Source organism: Pteropus alecto, unplaced genomic scaffold (assembly GCF_000325575.1).
Source record: "Pteropus alecto unplaced genomic scaffold, ASM32557v1 scaffold109, whole genome shotgun sequence".
In the NCBI taxonomy this organism is placed as follows: Eukaryota; Metazoa; Chordata; class Mammalia; order Chiroptera; family Pteropodidae; genus Pteropus; species Pteropus alecto.
In genome coordinates this window covers 6,911,683-6,928,508 of record NW_006494608.1, presented here as the reverse complement: position 1 = coordinate 6,928,508, position 16,826 = coordinate 6,911,683, and the positions used below count along the sequence as shown (strand labels likewise).

The 16,826-nt window shown below is 31.9% G+C and overlaps 1 protein-coding gene across 2 annotated transcripts in view; it reads right to left on the bottom strand.

Annotated features, from left to right (window-relative positions):
* The window catches only part of COG5 (component of oligomeric golgi complex 5), a 290,965-nt gene that overhangs the window by 74,420 nt on the left and 199,719 nt on the right, over nucleotides 1-16,826 (bottom strand). For both annotated transcript variants that reach the window (XM_015599504.2, XM_006925364.3), the window contains exons 11-12: nucleotides 13,932-14,013; nucleotides 3,825-4,029 (exon numbers count right to left, since the gene is read on the bottom strand). In XM_015599504.2, coding sequence (XP_015454990.1) covers nucleotides 3,825-4,029; nucleotides 13,932-14,013 — 287 coding nt within the window. The remainder of the gene's footprint in view (nucleotides 1-3,824; nucleotides 4,030-13,931; nucleotides 14,014-16,826) is intronic.

The following is a 16,826-nucleotide window of genomic DNA, read 5'->3' as shown; positions in this document are numbered from 1 at the left end:
ACAACAAGGTAGAGATGCCACACCTTGAACAGGGGTTGGGCACAATAAGAGAGCACCCCCTTCTCCTGAATTCATTTGCCTGAACTTAGCCTCAGCTATAGGTAGCTGTGGGCAGCATGAGAAATGCTTAAGTTCTGCCTCTCCCAAGAAAAACCCCTCCAGGTAGGAACTGGGGACAAAGGGAGCCTTTTGTTCTTGGCTGCTGCAGTCTGAAGTGGAATATATATGCCTTGCTGAGCTGGGAGGAGAGAGGGAGGAAAGTTTTGTTTCAAATATCACAGGCTTTTTGGGAATTCTTTCTTATAGATTTTCATAGATTTTGAGATGATTTTTCATTTGCTGTTTGCTTTTAGGACCATTTGACCATTTTCAGAGGCTTTAAATTGTTATTCTGTAATAGTTTTCACCAGTTTCACTGGGAAGTGCGTCAGTGGGGTAGGGAGTGCTATTGGCTCAGAAGTCTATCTTCTCCCATTTTGTCTTTAACCAATTCTAATAATGCTTTTGTATCTACTATTACACATCTAGGGCTCCAAAAGCTTTGTTTTGCTGTTAAGAAATAAATTCTCAATCCTAATCTTCTTCAACTTTTCAGTAGCATGTAAAACAGTTAACTATTCTTCCACCAACTTAAATGAAATTCACTCTTTGGGGCCCAACACTACTTTGAGTTTCCCTCCTCTCTCATCATTTTTTTCTAGCTTAGTCTCCTTTGCAGACTGCCACTTCTCTGCCCAATCTATGATTTTGGGAGTGCCTGTCTTGGGCCAGGGTTCTCTTTTTTCATATATATCTTCCCTATGGAATCTCCCCCAATTCCATGATTTTAAAAAATCTATATGATGATGACTTCCAAATATGTATTTCTAGCCTTGATTTATACTCAACTACCTTTTCAACAATTCTATTTGCATCTTGAATTTGACAGTTCCAAAAGTAAAACCATAATTCAACAATATTGCATGAAAGAAACAATGTCTTCCAGACTTGTCTTCTTTGAAACATCCAATTATATTCCTGATTCTTCTCTTTCTCACAAATCTAATCTATTGGTTTACCCTCTAAACTGTATCTTGAATCAATCTGATCAATTCTTGCCATCTCACATGGTCATCCTAGTTCAAGCCATTACCATCTCTTGTCTGAATAAACAAAATAGCTTCCATTCTCCTTTACCTTCTCTGTGGTGATGCCCCCCATCCTCAATTTAGTTGTCCACATAAAAGCCAGAGTGCTAATTTAAAAATACTTACCACTGCATATCATTCCTCTGTTTAAAAGCAATGGTTTCCACTCTACTTGATAAACTCCAAACTCCATACAATGGCCTATAAAGCCCTATATGATCTTACATTCCGTAGACAAAAAAGGGGCCACATACTAAACCTAACAAGCTCAGAGGAGGCCTGCATGGCAGTCCCTATAAACTCAGAGGCCAAAACCACATAGGATGTAACCACATAGGATGATCTAAACATAAAAACTCCTAACTAAAAGCAGGTCAAGGCTGGTAGTCACATCCTAGGCCTGGAGCTTCCTAGACAAAGGTCAATCTTTACCTTAAGTGAGCCTGTCTATTATTATCTTTTTGCATGTAAAATAACATACTTTTGAAATATCAAAGTAATCTTCTTTTCTAGACCTCTCAGACTCACCCACCACACCAGAGCACAAGACCACAGTTATCTTGTTCCCTGAATACCATCTCTATGTGCTGTAACTATTAATAATTAACCCTCCTGCATCCCCCGATGTAAATGAAGTATATGTCTCTCTCTGTTTTACCTTTTATCCAATCCCAGAGATTTCCCGGCTTTGCTTTCTCCTACTCCCATAATCTACCACCAATGGATGTCATGTAACCCTCCATATGTCTCCTCCTTTGATTCGAATGTATAAAATAAACTGTAAAACTTCCATTCTCCAGAGCATTTTCTCGGTCTGTTGAGATTTTGCTTTCCGGCAATTGTCAGTTTGGCTCAAATTCATAAAAATTCTCTACAGGTTTGGACGTTTTTTACATCAACATTTCCTTTCCTCTCTGACCCAATTTTATAACCCTCTCTTCGTCATTCAGTGTGTTACAGTTTTCTATTCCTCAAACCTCCCTATCTTAGTTTTCTCAAGGGTTATAAATTTCCTGTTACCTCTGCATACAAAATTTTACTCCAAATCTTCCATGTTTGACTTCTTCCCATTATTTAGATCTCAAGTCAAATGTCACCTTCTCATAGATGTCTCCCTGATCACCCTAAATAAGGTGCTCTATCACATAATATTGTTTTATTTTCTCATAGTAATTACCATTATCAAAAATTCAGCATGAATTGCTGAATGATGAAAATTGCTAACTTGGCTTTTAGTGCCTTGATTCTATATTCCGATTCTCTTAGAGTCTTGTTCCATTCTTTACTTCTTTTCTTTCTTGCATCTCTGATGTCTTTCTCTCTCCACTGCTACTTCTATCTATAAACATTCTCAACTCTCCCTCATTTCTTTGTTACCCCCATTCTTTTTGGGGTTCTTAAACATGGGTCATACTTCCTCTTCCCCACCAACTGCTTTACTGAATTTAGTCTCCAAAGGGTGACAGTGATGTCCCATTAGTCAAAACACAGTGGTTTTTCTCTCCATTGAATTTAAAAAGCAGAAAATAAAAAATAAAAATTCTACCTCCTTGAGATAAACCACTATTATCATTTACTGTGTATATTGCCAGACCTTTTTTAGTGTAAGCAAATGGATTTAAAAATAAACTAAGACAAAAATAGAATGATAGCATACATGCTACTTTATATAATTAAAAATATATATATTATTAGATCTTTTCAGATCAACATATGGGTTCTGTCCTCTTGTTTCCTCTTCCATTAGTCCTTATCTAATCACCTGTTTAGCATAAAAGAGTTATTGAAGACAACAATATGGTATCATTCTATCATTCTAGCCTACTCTTGTGCCACTTATTTTGCTAGTCAAAACTTCTTACTTCCTCTATTTTACCAGGCAGTGGGTACAATTCAATTACTTCAATTCTTACTGCAGTGGGTACAAATGAATTCTAAGTATTTAGAAAAAAAAAATTAAAAGAGAAACAAACATTTAAAAGCACTCGTGAATCTATCGAACATTTTTCTTACAAGGTAGGTGATAATCTGCTGTTCTCTGAGTCAGCCTCATCACAATAAATGATTCTAGTGTTTAAAAGTGTAAAAGTCGATCAACTGATTTGGTGCATAAATAAAAATTTGAAAATACTCTTTTTCAATTTAGGAAAAATTGGCTGCTTTAATCTTATTAAGATGCTATGCTGTTTTCCAATATGACTCCTAAATGCAGCTACATATACTGTACTTTATCAGTGATCTAAGAGATTTTCAGGTTTGAGTATACTCAGTTTTTCCTGCCAGACCGAGAACCTATCCCAGCATAAAATTTCTCCTATAGTTTCTGAATATACCAACTCCTTTCACATGACATTTATGCCAGTAGTCCAACAATAATGATGCTGTCTGATGTAATTACAGATATGTTTTAATGTCAATTAAAAATAATGACCATTTATGCTCATCTCCTAGTTTCTACTCATCCTACTTGGCACTATCCTTTAAAACAGCTTCTGGTTAGGAATCGGGCTGTTGAGCTAATAATAAAGTTTGACTTTCTCAATTAAAAATTTTATGTAATCTTTTAAGGTATAGAAATAATAATAATCATTAAAAAGATTTAGAAGGTTAGCATATTCCCAACTTCTAATTTATAATAAAAATAAAAGACAAAAATCCTTAACATGACAACAAACAGGTTTGATTAAACAAACATACTCATAATCTGGCTTTTTTGGTATGAATATGTCCTGTACATCATCTTCAACATGTTGTAGGTCAACATAGAGGTCTGCAGTTCCACTTCCATTAAATTTTCCTTGAATATTTTGGCTGTACTGTTGAAGACGCTTCCATAAGTCATTATAAAGACGCAATAATTTAGGGTATTCTCCTTCAAATGCCTGTTTCAAAAACATAGAAGCTGCCAAGCAAAACAATAAGATGCATTAGATAAATGATAAAATAAAATGTAACTAATAAAAACTTCTTTTATATATGGAGGTGATGCTACAAAAAGCCTAGGTTATAGGACAAACCGAAAATGTGTTCTAATGAGGCCTTTTGAAATAATGATAGTAATAGTAATTTTCCACTCATTTATTATAGGTGATACTTTTTTTTTTTTTTTGGAAATTGGTTAGAAATTTATGTAGTTCATGAAACAATCCCAATTACTCTATCACCCCTCTGGCTCTACACACAGCCATTACATTAATGCTGACTGCATTCTCTATGCCAAGTTCCCCAGCTCCATGACCATCTATCAACTACTAATTTATACTTCTTTAACCGTTCAACTCCTTTCTCCCAGCCCCTCAATATCCTCCCTCTATGGCTGCCATGAGACTGTCCTCTATATTTGTGAGTCTGTTTTCGATTAGTTTGTTCTTTTTGTTCCTTAGATTCCACATATAAGTGAAATCATATAGTACAGAAAGAAGAACAAAGTTGGAGGTATCACACTACCTGATATCAAGCTATTCTACAAGGCTACAGTAATTAAAACAGCATGGTCCTGGTGTAAAAACAGATATACTGATCAGTAGACTAGAAAGCCCAGAAATAAATCCACGTCTATATGCTCATTTAATATATGACAAAGGAGGCAAGAATATATAATGGCGTAAAGACAGTTTCTTCAATAAATGGTGTTGGGAAATTAAACAGATACATGCAAAAAAATGAAAGTGGACTACCTTCTTATACCTTATACAAGAATAGACTCAAAATGGATTATAGACTTATACGGAAGACCCCAAACCATAAAACTTCTAGAATAAAACATAAACAGTAACTCTCTGATACTGCTACTAGTAATTTCTTTTTTGGATACATCTCCTCGTGCAAGGGAAACAAAAGAAAAAATAAATAGAACTACATCAAACTAAAAAGGTTTTGCACAGCAAAGGAAACCATTAACAAAACAAAAAGACAATCTACTGAATGAGAGAAGACATTCACTTATGATACACCTGATAAGGGGTTAATATACAAAATATATAATTCATACAACTCAGTGACAACAAAAAAACAATCCAATTAAAAAATAGGTGATACTTTTATAAATAGACACCTCTAACATCAATTATTTGGTTTCTTTGAGATATCATTTATGTAGGAAAGGCAGAAAAATGTTTAACTTTTTTTTATCTCTTTATTTACCAGTTTTCAAAATGCAGAGTAAGTTCCATGTATCATCAAGGGTAACCAGTAAGTATTTCTTTATTTACATCATTAAGAACTCTTGGATTTAGGCATATCTGATGGGTTTCAATCTCTTGTAATTGTTACCCTTACTGATGCTAAATTTATTCCATCTTTGGTATATACCAAATCCTTTTAATACAACTCTAATAGTCTTTTGCCTTGGTTTCTGGTACATAGGATTACAGAATTGTCCTGCACATTTCCTGCCCCAGACCTGGAATTAGCCATTTCTTCAAGAAACTCTGGTTTCTTTTAATGAGAAATCGTGTTTAAAAACCACAACATGGGTATTAGAGGGGTTCAGTACTATGGAAATAGTTACTATTTCTACGCCTTTCCAGTGGACAGAGATATGAAACATACATAAATCAAATTACTTATTTTTAAAGAAAAAATTCCTACACAGTTGATCCTACACATTTTATACCTTCCTTCTCCTATGCTGAAAATCCTGATTCACTATGATAACCAACATAATTATTCATTTACTTTTTAGCACACCACATATACAGCAACCTGAGAATAATAATAATAATAATCCCATCAATAACATGATTATTAAAAACAGTTCATAGATTTTTAGGGAAGATCTTGTCTTTGAAAAATATCCCAGTAGGGCCACAAAAACTTTTTTTTTTTTTTAACAACAAAAAAAGTAAAGAAGTCAAATGAAGATATTCCTTTGGTGTGGTTATGCCACCAATGACACATACTTGCATTAAGATTTTCCATTTTACTTGTGATTTTTAGTAATTTCTTTCATTTTGTAACTACATAAAATATTTATATATTTTCCAAGTTAAATCTACACAACAAAGTATATTCAAAGAAGACTAGCTTTTATCCCTGGTCTCTCCAATGTATTCATCATACACACCCTCCCCATAATATTGGTAACCATTTTTCTGGATTTTACGGTTTATCCTTCCATTTCTAAAAATATATATGCAAAAATTTATACTTTTATATACCACTCCCTATCTCAGGTAAACAACAGCACACTGTATGCATACTTCATCTTTCTTTTTTAAAATTAATATATCTTTGAGATTGCTCCATAGCAGTACATAAAGCTATTCTTCAGTCCATTTTTAAAAATGTTCTTGTTCCTTGTTATAGCTGCATGGCATTTTATTCTATGGATATACCATAGTTTAATCCCCTTGTCATGAACATTTGGACTATTTTTAGTTTTTTCTATTCCAAGTAATGATGCAGTGAATAGACATGTGGATATGTCTTTTCATATTATTGCTAGTGCATCTATGGAATAAATTTTTAGGAGTAGAATTGCTCAGTAAAAAAGCAAATGGCTATATGATTTTGTTAGATACTCGCAAACTTCCCTCCATAAGGTTTGTATGCTAATTAACAACGTGTGAGTGTCTGTTTCCTCACAGGCTTGCCAACAGAGTGTTACAAAACTTTTTTATTTTTTTGCTGAATTGATGGATGAGAAATGAGGTCTCTGTATAGTTTTATTTTTCTTTTCTCATTTTATAGGTGACATCTTTTTTCTTTAGGGTTGTTGGCTATTCCCTTCTCATTTTAGAAGCTTTTTATACATTAGGGATACTAATTCCTTTTCTTTGGTATAAGTTATTAATGGTCAATAAACACAGAAAAATAAATATCATTGATCACAGAAAAATTAAAACCACAATGTGGTTCAACTAAATGTCCACCAAAATGGCTAAAACAAACAAACAAACAAACAAACAAACAAAACACAGAAAACACCAAGTGTTGACAAAGATATGGAAAACCTGGAACATATACTGTGAATGGGAATTTGGTATAACAACATTAGAAAACACTTTAGCAGTATCTACTAAAGCTGAACATATGCATACTTTATCACCTACTGTATTCGTTCTCTACAGTTGCTGTAACAAATTATCACAAACTTGGTGGCTTAAAACAACATAAATGGATTATCTTTTAGTTCTTAAGGTTTTCTAACAAATTTGGTCTCAATAAGCCAAAATCAGGGTGCCAGGAAAGCTGCGTTCCTTCTGAAGGTTCTAGGGGAGTTTTTCCTTGACTTTTCCATCTGCCTACATTCCTTGGCCTGTGGTCTCTTTCCAGCAATTGTATCTCTGTTTCCATGGTCACATCTCCTCCTTTTTTAAGTTTAAAAACTTAAAAGTTTTTTTATAAAAGAGGACTGGCATGTTTTCTTTCTTGATTCCTCCTTCCTTCCTTCCTTCCTTCTAGTCAACAAGTATTTAGTGAAGGAAAGATTTTCCTTCCTTCCTTCTAGTCAACAAGTATTTAGTGAAGCTTTACTGTGTGTCCCGTACTCTTTTAGCCATTGAGGATCTTGCCATGATCTAAGTAGTATTCCATGTCTTACAAGGATTATATTCTAGCAGGAGGTGAGGAGTAGCAGGGGGATGGGTCCAAATATGACAAATAAGTGAAATATTAGAAAGTGACAAGAGCTATGAAGAAAATAAAGCAAAGTAAGAGGGATGAGATATTATGGGAAAACCATCAGATTACAAAGAATTATATTTTCATTTGAAAAAGTTCAAAATGATAACGTTTATTTTGCTTGCTTCTATTGAGACTTAAAAAATACGTAACATAACTCGACAGGCTGATGAACAAATATTATTATCTGGAAACTACAATAGATAAATAACAGACATAAAGTTTAGAAATCATCTTGGAAATAACTGACACCCATAGATAATTAAAGCAGCAGATTTCCTATTGAAGCTACTTTAAATCATGATGACAAATTCAGGCTCCTTATCTTTTGAATAAAGTAACTTTATTGCTTGTAAAACCCTTGGATTATATGTTATTATACCTAGTAGAACTACATTTTACCAAGTATGAATGTTTATCATCAGAAAGAACATGTTCCTAACTAGAAAAATTTCCCTTTAGATATTTTCTGCCAAAATATTACTTACTTAGACAATCTGTTACATTGTGCAGAATCTTCAACTCTGCAGATGGTTGCATTTCCTTAATACTGCCTGTCTATAATTTTAAGTACTACAGTACACATCATGGACTGTATGTGCTATATAAAAGAAAGGTGCTTTCCAAAAAACTTACTTGGAGTTCTCCCAAAGGTAGTTATTAAAGTAATAACACTATTAGAAGTAACAGACTACTCTGAATGTAAAATATTAATATGGGATTTTTTTGCCTAAAAATATTATATTTCCTGTCAGTAGCTTCTTTGACTACACAGCCAGATAGGTCCAATAAGGTAAGAACTGTAACATATCCACTGGATTTGGCAATTAATAGGTAGGTCACTGCTTACTTTAATAAGATAGCCAGAGTACACTTAGTTGAAAAATAAACTATATGAAAATGAAGACAAAAACAAAAAAAACAAAAAAAAACCCAACTACAAACTACTCTTTTGAGAAAGTTTGGATAAAAATTGAAGGGGAGATTAAACAGTAACTAAAGAGAAACTATCGGAAGCATTTGAAATCCTGCTTCCCTGTAATCATTGGTAGTTTGGCTCAAATAAACTGTCATAAAAATTGTAAAAAAGAAAGAGAGGAACTCTCTAGTTTTGTTTTAGTTTTTATTAGATTAGAACAACTTGACTAGGTTTATATCTCAGGGGAAAAAATATTAAAAAAAAGAAATGCGAATTAAATTTACTATTTAAATAAGTAAAATACTGACTATAACAACTCCAAAACTTTTAAAAAACATTTTTAAAGCAATAAATTATATTTTTATTCAATGCTTGAAAATGATAAATTGAAACAGCCATAAATGAGCTTTTACATTTGCTTTCTTTTATTTTAAAAACTAAAGTTGCAATAAATTTTGTAATTATACTGACATATTTTATAGGTGCAATTACATCTTTGTATTTTCTTAGTAATTATATTCCTTAAAACATAATTGGCTTACAACGTAAAAGTTAAATATTAAAGAAAACTTCATGGGAGGAGGGAGGTAGATGGGGTAAAAGGGGTCAAATATGTGGTGACGGAAAGAAATCTATGGAAAAGGAACACACATAGAAAGAAAGAGAGGGAAGGAGGGAGGGTGGGTGGAAGGAAGGAAGGAAGGAAACTTTATGATGATAATTGTTCTCATGAAAACCCAATACTTTCAGACATAAAGAAACTGTTAAATGGCTATATTTATATGGTACTATATCTGAATATTTTTAAAACTACCCCCTAAAATAATTCATGATTTAAGTTTTAAACAAACATCTCAGATTCTCCAAATGCTCATTTAGTTAGAAAACAACAATTATTGAATCAAAGATATAGACATATAGATGTTATTTCACTATCGTTTGGAAAAAATAATGTGACTGTGGCTTGCAGCTAAAATACTCCCTTATAGAGAAATTTGTAGCATGCTTAAATTAGAAAAAAAAAAGGTTCAAATCGATAGTCTACACTTAACCTTAATAAACAAGAAATTAAGCAAATCAAACCCAAAGCAAAAAGAAAATAAATAATATACATGAGTGGAAATCAATAAAATTGAAAACAGAAAATAGAGAAAAGTCAACAAAACCAAATGTTGGTTTCTGAGAAGATGAATAAAATTAATAAACTTCTAATCATAATCATTAGGAATAAGGAAAAAACTAATAATACCAGGAATGAGATATGGAATATCATATCGGATTCTCCATACACTCAAAGGGTAATAAGGAAGTATTAAAAGCAACTTTATGCCAATCAATCAGAAAACTTCAAGGAACTGGAAAAATTCTTTGAAAGACATAAACTACCAAAGCTCACGAAATAAATGAGATAATCCTGCATCTATAAAAGAAGTTGAATTTGTAGTTAAAACCTCCCCTCAAAGAAAATTCCAGGCCTGTATGACTTCCTTAGTGAATTCTACCAAATATTTAAAGAAGAAATGATACCAATTCTACACAAACTGCTTGAGAAAATTGAAGAAGAAGGAATACTTCCCAACACACTCTCTGACGTTAGCATTATGTTGATACCAAAACTGGAAAGAGATATTAGAAGAAAACTAAAGATCAATATCTCATAAACATAGAATCGAAAGACCTTAAACATTTTTTAGCAATTTGAGCCCAACAACATATAAAAAGGATAATACATCATGACCACATGAAGCTTATCCAAGAATGCAAGGTTAGTTTAACATTTGAAAAATCAACATAATTCACCATATTAATAGACTAAAATAACTAATACCATTTGATCATCTAAATGGATGCAAAAAAGTACTGGGAAAAAATTAACAGTTCAAAATAAACACTCTCAAATAACTACTAATAGAAAGAAACATCCTCATCCTGACTAAGGACATTACTGAAAAACCTTCAGATCATATAAAGGTTAACTGAATGCTTTCTGAGATTGTAAACAAGGTAAAACCTACCTCAATTCTACACAGTATTGGAGGTGTTAGCGAGTGTTGTAAGGGAAGAAAAAATAAATAAAAGAAAGCTAGATTGGAAAAGAAGCAAAATTGTTTTTATTTGTAGACTATATTATCACTGATATAGAAAATCCTAAAAATAATCTCCCATAACTACTAAAATAAGTAAGGTTAGCAAAGTCAAGAATACATGGCTAGTACATAGAAATCAACTGTATTTCTATATTCTAACGATGAACAATTATAAAGAAATTTTAAAAAACAATGCTTATAATAGCATCAAAATATATGAAATTATAATAAATTTAAGAAAAGATTTGCTAGACCTGCAGACTAAAAACTATATAACACTGTGAAGAGAATATGTAAAAGACCTAGATCAAAGGTAAGGTGTAATAACACACTTGTGGATGAGAACACTTTATATTGTTAAGATGTGAATTCATTACAAATTGATCTGTAGATTCAATAAATCTTAACCAAAATCTGTTTTTACAGGAACAACATGCTGATTCTGAAATGTATATGGAAACGCAAAGAGCCTAGAATAGGAAGATTTACACTTTAATGATTAAAATTGTATGGCATTTATACAAATATAGACATGCAAAAAAAAATAGAACAAAATAGATTCTAGAAATAGTTTCACTCATATATGTCCACATGATTTTCAACAGAAACTCCAAGGCAATCAATAAGCGGAGTATAATCTTTTAGATGTGTATGCAAAGATGAATCTTAATCCTTATCTCGTATCATATACAAAAATTAACTCCAAATGAACCTAGTAAAACTTCTAGAAAAAAATATAGAAGGAAATACTTCTGGCCTTGAGTCACACAAAGATTTCCTAGGTCAAAAAAACCACATAAATTATAAAAGAAAAATTGATAAATTTGACTTTTCCAAATTTAAAAACTGTTATCATTTGGAAGATATTGAGAAAATGAAAAGGCAAATCAGAGACAAGGGAGATATATTTGCAAAACATACACCTGAGAAAAGACTTTGAATTTAGAGCGTAAAGATCTCTTAAGAATTAATAATGAGATCAAATAAACTAAAAAATTGAAATAGAATAAAATAAAATAAAATGAACTAAAAAGCCAATAATTTTGACAAATGCATAACCAAAGAAGATATACAGATGGCAAATAAGCATGTGAAAATATGGTCCTCATTAGTCTTTAGGCTAGCGGAAGTTAAAACCACAATTAAAAACTACTACACGCTCACAAGAATGGCTAAAATTAAAATGACTACCAATATCATGGATTGTTAAGAATGTAGAGCCACTGGAATTATCATATATTGCTGATAGGAATGCAAAATGGTACATCAATCTTGGAAAATAGTTTAGCAATTATTTATAAAGTTAAACATATATTTATCAAATGATCAGGAAATTCCACTCATAAGTATTTACCCAAGAGAATGAAGACATATGTCTACAAAAGACTTGTTTATAAATGACTATAGTAGCTTTACTCACAATAACCCAAAATTGTGACATCCCAACTGCTCCCCAGCTGGGTAACAGATAAACAAATTGTTGTATGTATCTACTCAGTGGAATACTAGTCACCGATTAAAAGAAAATGGACTACTAATATATGCGACAACATGGGTGTATCTTAAAATAATTATGCTGACATAAAAGAATACATACTGCACAATGTCAGTTTTATGAAAATCTAGGAAAAGCTAACTTATACTGATAGAAAGTTGATTGTTAGTTGCCAGGAGCCAAGAGGTGAGAGTAGATTAACTACAAAAGTACATAAGTGAAACTTAGGAGGTGGAAACGTTCCGTATCTTAACAGTTACAGTGGTTAAAAAGATGCAAACATACATAGAATTTTCTGCTTTAAATTGGAGACTTTTACTGTATATAAATTATATCTGAAAAAAAGCTGATTCAAACAGATACCTAATGGAGGAGATGTATTCTCTCGAGTAGTGTGATTTGTGTAAGTAAATGGAGTGAATCAGCCCTAAATAAAACCTCTGTTTAAGTGCTGTGTGGTCACACATTAATGAAGACTCTTCTATGGGCAATGCCTTACTGTATACTTCTTTAGAAATAGAAGAGAGGTAGGTAGTGTGGTTTATTCAACACTGTGTTGCCAGTGACTAAATAATATTTATATGTACTAGTTATTTTCAGTGAGAGTTTGTGAAAAAAAAATCTAACTACACACAAACTCTCCAAACCCTTTATTTTATTTTATTATTATTTTTTATGGTGACATTGGTTAACAAAATCCAATAAGTTTCAGCTGTACACTTTAACAGTAAGGCATATATATATTTAAACTGTGTGTTCACCTCCCATAGTTAGAATTCTTTTGGTCACCACATATTTGACCCCCTTTACCCCACCTACCTCCCCCCTCTCCCTACCCCATCCCCTCTTAAAACCATTAGTCTATATAGTCCATGCCATGAGTATCTGTTTGTCCTGTTCATTTGTTGCTTTTAGGTTTATATCCCACATATAAGTGATATCACATGATTTTCAACTTTTTCTGTCTGGTTTACTTTGCTTAGTATGATTATCTCAAGGTTCGAAAAGATATTTGCACACCAATGTTCATAGCAGTTATTCACAGTGGCCAGGATGGAAGCAACCAAAGTGTTCTACGATAGATGATTGGCTAAAGAAGCTGTGGTACATATATACAATGGAATATTACTCAGCCATAAGAAGATATGAAATAACTGCCATTTGTGACAACATGGATGGACCTCGAGATAATCAAAACCCTTTTAAAAAGTCCAGGTACATTCCACACTCTTACACTCAGTGATTAGACAATAACATTCATAAGATATTAGCTAGTTTGTATATTTCTTTGTTTAGAACTGCCCTGTGCTGTTATTTTATGGCAAAAACAAATTAAGAAAAAGTTTAGTGGCTCAAATTTGGATAAGCAACATTCATGATGTAAATATTTCACCTGTTAATTCATCAAGTCTTCATTTTTAACAATAAGGAAAAAGCTATCAAGTCTCTGCATTTTAACTTATTCTTTTGGAGAATTTTATTCAAAATATTATTTAAAAAGTGCAAAAAATTAACTCATTGTTTATAAAACTAAATATATGTCTAACATAAGAAATGAAAATTAGCCAGGAATCTTAAAAAGATATTTTATAAAACTACAGAGGAAAGCATCTTGACATTAAATTCTAAAGTAACTGAACAACTCTGCAGTGAATTTGTAAAATAAATAGTATACTTACAATTTGTTGCCATTTGAAATTGAGAATAAAGTGCTTGAGTAACTGAATTCCAAAATGTGTATAAAATTCCAGATTGTTCATCCTGTGAGCCAAAATAGGAATGTATTCACTAATTTTAAAAAAGTATAATGGATAAGATATAACATTAAAATTTATTTAAAAAGTACTGAAATAAAAATTTCTGAGACATCTGTCATTCAAACAATGAAATTATTAAGTAACTTAGTAGAAATATATAGATGACTCAAATCATGTCTCATGTTCAGGTAATCAGTTATCATCCTGCTCTGCTACTTACTAGCTCTGTGAGCTTGGGCAAGTTGCTTAATCATTCTGTGCCTCCTTCCTATCTGCAAAATGGAAATGATAACAGTACCTACATTGCAAGATTATTGTGAAGATTTAAGAAGTCTATAAAAGTAAAGCCTTGGGACAGTTCCTAATACATAATAAACCCTCAGTGAATGTAAGTTATTATAATTACTATCATCATGACTCTGGTATACAGAAGGCAATTTCTGTGACCATAACAAAATAATGGACAAAGCATGCTTAAACCAAGAATGACCACCAAGATATAATTCACCAATTACAAAAGAGAACTGCCTGAAGCATAGATACCATTTTATTTTTACAAAGTCAGAGGAATTACTACTACTTAGCTTAGTATGATATTTTTTTCATTCAACTTTGGATACATGTTTTAGAAAATAATTCCTAAAAAAAGATAACATTAAAGTATCATTTGTTAAAAAAAGACAAAGTACTTTAATTCCGTTAAAACAGAATTACACTTCGAGAAATTTTATCAAGTACTTTTAAGGTACTTCTATACATGTGATGTACAATATCAAATTGCCGATATTCTATTTTTGACAAAAATGACAATTTCATATGGTTCGCCCTAATAATATAACTAAAATTTGCCTAATGTTCAAATATGACTACTGTCATATAAAAGAATTAGGAAATTCATTAATTGTTTTACTTTTGCACTTGTAACAAAAGAAATTCTAATTTTCAAGGTTATAAATAAAGTAATGAAAAATACTGATTTCTCACTTTTATATCAATTCATACTTCTATTTTCATTGTAATTTGTTTCTTTTTTAAAAAATAAGTGTTTTGCTTTGAATTTTGGGTATTGTATACCATGACAAAAGCAAATCAAATAATTGTTAATTTATGCAATGATAAGGAGATTCAGATTCCCAAAATATACATATTTTACATAATATGTATATTGTATACCATGTACTTAATTTAAAGTAAGTGTTTTGTCATATTAAAGAACTATTATAATATGCCACATTAATGGAATAAAGAACAAAAAACACATGATTATCTCAACTGATGCACAAAAAGCCTTGGATAAATTCAACACCTTTCCTGATAAAACCACTCAACACGCTAGGAATAAAAGGAAATTACCACAACATAATAAAGGTTATATACTGTCCACAGCTAACATCATAATGATAAAAAACTGAAAGCCTTCCCTCTAAGATGTGGAAAATTTGATGACTATACATACCTACACACACACACACACAAAAAAAAGAAAACTTGGGTCAATCTTGCTTAAAAATCAAAGACAAAATTCTCAAATATGAAAACTAATTGATTTCAACAGTGTATTAAAGTAATTATTTGAATGATCTGCCTAAACACATAGGATTTATGCCAGCAATATAAGTATCATTTAATGTTAGGAAATCTATTAATATAATAGCCCAGTCTCTGGTAAAACGATTTATAGCTAAGTGAATAAAAGGTGACTAATACCCTTTAATTAAATTAATAAAATACTTAATAGCTAGTGCTCATATTTTTTAAACTCATAGAAAACGATGCAAAAAAATGATTCTTGTCTTCTAAGAGTGGTAAAAAACAAAATTTCCCATCTTAACCATTTTAAAGAGTACAATTGTGTTAACTATATGCAGCTTGTTCAACAGATCTCTAGAACTTTTTCATCTCCCAAAACTGAAACTCTGTACAGTTGGACCTCTACATCCATGGATTCAACCAACTGGGGATCAAAAAATATTCAGAGAAAAAAGTTACATTGTTGGTGACATGTACTGTGTATTAAGTCTATAATGGCTATCTGTGTTGAAAATGTAGACTTTTTTTTCTTGTAATTATTCCCTAAACAATACAGTGTAACAACTATTTACAAGCATTTACATTGTATTAGGTATCGTAAGTAATCTAGAGATGATTTAAAGTATATGGGAGACCAGAGGATGGGGAGCGGGGGGTGGGGGAGGGAGAAGGCAGACGGAGTAAAGGGAGTCAAATACGTGGCGACAGAAAGAGTTCTAACTATGGGAGGTGAACAGTGTAAATATATATATGCCTTACTGTTAAAGCGTATAGCTGAAACTTACTGGATTTTGTTAACCAATGTCACCATAAAAAAAAAAAAAAAACTTAAAAAAAGATAATAAAGTATATGGGAGGATGTGCATAGGTTATATGTAAATATTATGCTATTTTATACAAGGGACTTGGGCATCTGCAGATTTTGGTATGGGAGATGTGTGTCCCAGAACCAATCTCCCTCAGAAATCGAGGAACAACTGGACATATAGAACAAGTCCCCTTTACTTTCTACCCCTAACCTCTGGCAATCATTTATCTACTTTTTGTTTCCAAGAGTGTGACTACTTAGATAACTCATATAACTGGAATCATACAATATTTGTCTTTTTGTGATTGGCTTATTTCATTTAGTATGATGTTTTCAACTTTCATTCATATGACAGAATTTCCTTTTTTTATGGTGGAATAATATTTCATTCTATGTGTGTGTATCACATTTTCTTTATCCATTCATGCATTGATGAACACCAGGATTGCTTTTATCTCTTGGCTATTATGAATAATACT